The 4,938-nt window shown below is 34.0% G+C and overlaps 1 protein-coding gene across 1 annotated transcript; it reads right to left on the reverse strand.

Annotated features, from left to right (window-relative positions):
• Positions 1-1,106: 1,106 nt before the first annotated feature.
• On the reverse strand, positions 1,107-4,713 carry LOC114300994 (cullin-1). Its single transcript, XM_082904200.1, is given in 13 exon segments — positions 1,107-1,305; positions 1,439-1,600; positions 1,700-1,820; positions 1,918-1,973; positions 2,064-2,213; positions 2,293-2,379; positions 2,467-2,502; positions 2,924-2,986; positions 3,105-3,185; positions 3,308-3,397; positions 3,560-3,628; positions 3,734-3,972; positions 4,502-4,713. Coding segments are annotated over 12 exon segments (1,173 nt in total). The 5' UTR covers positions 3,860-3,972; positions 4,502-4,713; the 3' UTR covers positions 1,107-1,173.
• Positions 4,714-4,938: the final 225 nt, after the last annotated feature.

The following is a 4,938-nucleotide window of genomic DNA, read 5'->3' on the forward strand; positions in this document are numbered from 1 at the left end:
ATACTCAGACACACTTGTGTTGGAGTTAAACATATCTGGTGGTTTACTAGTTAGTTAGCGTATCATAATTTGCACATACTTCTTGGTCAAAGTCTCTCTTTAAGACTCGTCCGAGTGGAGTACCTAGGCCCTGCTCCCAGCTCAAGTAACACTGTTGGAATGTCTTGGTCCCTCAAGATTGAGACCTTGTTTGTTGGGCTTTTAGTTCAAGGGTTTTTTTTTGGTTTCATTGACAATAGGACCTTGTTATTTGAGGATAAGTCAGAAAAATAGACATAAGAAAAAGGAAAATAAAAGAGAGAGAGAGAGAGAGAGAGAGAGAGAGAGAGACACTGCTGGAAAATCCACTTTTAACGGCGTTTAAAAAACTCCGCTAAAAGCACTAAACACGTCACTAATTCTTTTTGTGACGTTTAGTACGAAACGTCGACGACGCGGCCGTCGCTATAACTTTATGGCGTTTGAAAAACGTCGTTATATTTTAAAAACGCCGCCAAATGTCCTACCTAGCTGTATTATGACGTCACTATGGACATTTAGCGACGTTTTTGAAAATGCCATCATAGACATTTATACATTTTAAAATCTAGCCGTTGGAGTAGGATATAGGGACGTTTTTTAAACGTCGCCATAGCCTTTTTTTTTAATTTTTAAATTGTGCTAATTTAATATGGTTGAACAAAAAAAATACCTGAAAAATAATTATCAAGAACTAAAATTGATGTTTATTAAAATAATAAATAAACTAAGCTTGAAAACAAAATTAAAAATAAAAAACAATGCATTGCATACCTAAGAATAGAAACAATTCAGATTTTAAATACATCAATTAAAATCAAAATGGTCAAGAAGTGTAATTTCCCCCAAAAAATTAAAAAGGAATAGAAATCACACTAATATGGATCCGTTGGAGAGATTGTTTTGTTGTTTGGTTCTTTGTTAAGAATCTTATACTTTGCGCATGAAAAAGAATGAAGCAGCCTAACAACATTATCATCTGTCAAGTTTAATTGAGTCATGATTTCCTGTAACTCAATCTGTCTGAGGCATTAAAAAGCAGCAGCACAGAATCCTGTATGGATGAAATGCTAAAGCTCAAACCTCTACGTTAAGAATCATAAATCCATGCATTAGATTAAAATAAGTTTCTTCAACAAAATACATGGTAGGTTGTCACAATAAGCTCCATAGTTTTGGGTTCAAATTTTCCATTGAGGTTACAAGTACCAATGAATAAATCCATGTAAGTTTTCTGTGTTTTGTTTTTGTTTGATAGAATTCTGTGAAAACTTCCACACACTTAACCTAGAGCAGAAGTGAATAAATAGAATGACGTCAGTGGGAAAGTTCAGAAACACAACATATGACATAAATTCACATTAAAAGAAACAATTTCAAAATTTCAATCTATGTGCAAATAAAAATCTACAAGCATTACCATTTCTGCTGGGAGGTTGAGGTCAAAAGACTTGTAACCAAGCCAAAAGCCAGTAGTTAGGACAGTAACAGTCAGGTCAATCCCAGGACTTGCATCTGGATTGGTTTTGAGGTACTTTTCAAAGTTAGTTTGATTTTTCCTTGCCAAAGTCAAATCTGTGACCTGGAAAACAGCAAAGCAAGAAAACAATTATTTCTGCCAGTATCCCAAAACTACATTAAAGCATGGCTTGCAAATTAATACAGGCTGTAGACAACTCACCATTTCCTCCATCTTTGATGTGAACTGACCACCACACTACTGCTTTAGCTTTGTCAGGATACTTCTCTCATGCTCATCATTGGCACTCTTGTCAAAAAGTAAGCGTCAAGCAAGCTTTTTTCTGCCAGTCATTGCAAAAAAAAATAAGTATCTATGAATCATCGAATCACAATATTCTGCAATCACTTGAAAAATAACAAAAAATTAAATAAAATTACCGGTAGAATTCAGCGAACAGATCCTTATCACTAATATAAGCAAGGAGCTTTACTACCTGTAGAATAAAAAGAAATCCAATTGCAACTGTTTGTATCTCATTCTCAACAATAAGTCAAAGCAAATGCTATGAAAGATAGAAGCATACCTTCTCAAGTGTTTCCTCAATGGCTTCATCACTCAATTTCTCACTCCCACCTTTCTTAAGAATATTATCACAAAATGTGGCTAGTAGTTCTGCACTTGAGCTTCCACCAACACCTTTGTTACAGAAGACTTCAAAAGCCTCTTTGAGTGCCTAAGGCAAACAAAGGAGATTTTAATACATGAATAATAGGAAGGAAACCACGACTATGCAGCAATTGTTTAATACAAACCTTGTGGAAAAGAGTATGGTTCATAAAACGGTTATTTACATACGCCATGTACTTGTCATGAAGCTCGATAAATTTTCTAACAAAAACCTGAAGGCCCCACAAGTTAGTCAGTTCCCATACCAAGAATCCATTGACAAATCCTAGAAGTGAAGTACTATAAGAATTTGACATTACCTGTTCCTGCAGACCAACCACATCTTTCTTATCTGCCTGTACCAGGACACTTCTTAGCATTAGAACCAGAAATAAAATTAGAAAAGATTATCACTAAGACATATACAAGAGTAGATATGTTCTTTCCACCCAGAAAAGGGGAAATAAAATAAAAAAAGGAAAAGAAAGAAAAATTTTAAGTGAACAACCTTGGTCAATGATGCCACCACATCAAACAATTATTTGTACCCCCAAAGTCAAATGTAGTGCTAAATTTTGTACATTGCCATTCATTTAATTAAAATCCAAATTTAATTTCCTTCAGCAAAAAAAAAAGAAAAAAAAAAGAGTATATAACTTGTTAACCAAATCCAATGTAATGGCAGATCAATCATGAGCCTTGTGAAATGCACCTCCTCAGAAGACAAATTGCACAAAGACTATGGGATCTGAAATAACACAATCAAGATTACATCACCTTCTTATTGCTGGCTGCATCTTCCGCTTGTTTAACCAATGTTGTACCTTCAGCAGTAACATGCTGCATAAAGAAAAACCCAGCCAAACTTCAAAATAAACAAGGGGAAGAAACAAATAATACCAGAGGCACAATGCTACATTCTTTACAGAACAATGTACTGCAAGTTAAAGACCAAAACCTGTTTAAATATACTAGAAACCGGATCTAAACCTCGAGGTATTTTGGAAAAGAGCCTATACATCCTTGATAAATCCTCTACCTACAAGAGAATAGGAAAAAAATGTCAATAAACTTTAGTTAATTGCAACTGAAATAACAGCAAGAAGGCTTGAATAATAACACTGTCCAAGTCTGATAAAAAAAAATGGTCCAAATGACTACCTTGTCATCCCTAAGCAATGCATGACATCCAGAGTGCTCCTTCTCAAGCAATTGGGTTGCATAAACGGACAACAATTCATGTTGAACTTTCTATAGGAAGACAAAATTACCCATAATTATAACAGCAAAAGTGCATATCTTCAAAATTGGCCTCAAAATAAATAAATAAATAAATAAGAAGTAACCATTAAAAGACTAATTATTATTGGGTGGAAAGAAATTTAGTATGACTTTACAAGAGGAAGAACAAACCTCAAGCAACTTCAGCTCGCTACTAGAATGTAGGTAATGAGCAACCCTATCCTTCTCTCGTTTCAAACACTCCTCAGCCAAGAGTTACAAAAGGATTTTTTAGAAATTATATAGGATTATCAAACAAATATATCTGACCTTAACAAGAAAAAAAGAAAATGAATAGATGTTTACTTTCAACATATAATCTGGACAGGAATCTTCTAAGATCCAGTTTGAAGCCTTTCGAGAATAATAATCTGCGGTATCTTTCAGCATATCTACTTCAAAGTCATTCTCATAATGATCCATTTGCCCCATTCCGATCTCAACAAATATATCCAAAACAAAGTCATTCTCATAATATATCCATTTGCCCCATTCTTACGAGATGATCCAGCTTCTTATGATCCAGCTTCTTATGGGCTGATAATCTGCATACATACCCATCATTTGTTATGGATGAAGATCAAGCTGACTATTATAGCTAAAGTATATATAGTCAGCATATCTTCATTTGCTCATAAATAATCAAGAAGAGGGACTGCCCCCTATAAGCTCGCAATTGTAAATATAGTCAACATATCTTTATTTGCTCATAAATAATCAAGAAGAGGGACTGCCCACTATAACTGAAGTACCCATGAGGATGGCAAGATCTTTCAATCAGAAGGTAAATGAACAAGCAAAGTCATGAGAATCATGTGGAATGTATTTTCACTTCTCATTTAAACTAGGCTACCAATAAATGAAATTACAATTTGTTTTTTTTTTTTTTTAAAAAAAAAAAGAACCATCTCTAAAAATAAAACAAGAATAAAACCATATAGTACTTTTAGCATGACTTTCAAATCAAACCAAAATATGTTTATCAGATTCGGAGATGTGTTGGAGTCATCATTTCACTAACATACATTGTGATGTTCAAAAGAAGCAAAAATTGAAAAGAAAATAGGAACAAACCTCAGGCCCAAGAAATGGTTCGTAGCTGATATCACAAGAATATGGTGCCCCAACAGACTAGATGCAAAAAATCCATAGTATGATAAAGGTAATCCAAATCCGAGAGCATAAACCAACGGAAAAAAAAAATATCCCTAAGAGCATAAACCAAAAAGGAATTTAACTTTGCAATACTGACAGCTCACAGCTTCCTTGAAATTGGAAAAAAAAAATCAAATGATTTCTTGTATAAATTGTAAATGGAATTGGCATGTAACCACCACAAAAGTAGATTAACAGCAAACACTCATTTTCTATGAACATAGGCTGTCCTAGTTCAAGAACAAGAACAAATACACTATCACTGATTGTGAAAACAATTATGAAATTCTTACATCGATCATCCAACCAAAAGACAAATAGTAAGTACATGGCATTACACTGTCACTGTCATTGAT

This window comes from Camellia sinensis, chromosome 14, assembly GCF_055761805.1.
Source record: "Camellia sinensis isolate YWXY chromosome 14, ASM5576180v1, whole genome shotgun sequence".
Lineage (NCBI taxonomy): Eukaryota > Viridiplantae > Streptophyta > Magnoliopsida > Ericales > Theaceae > Camellia > Camellia sinensis.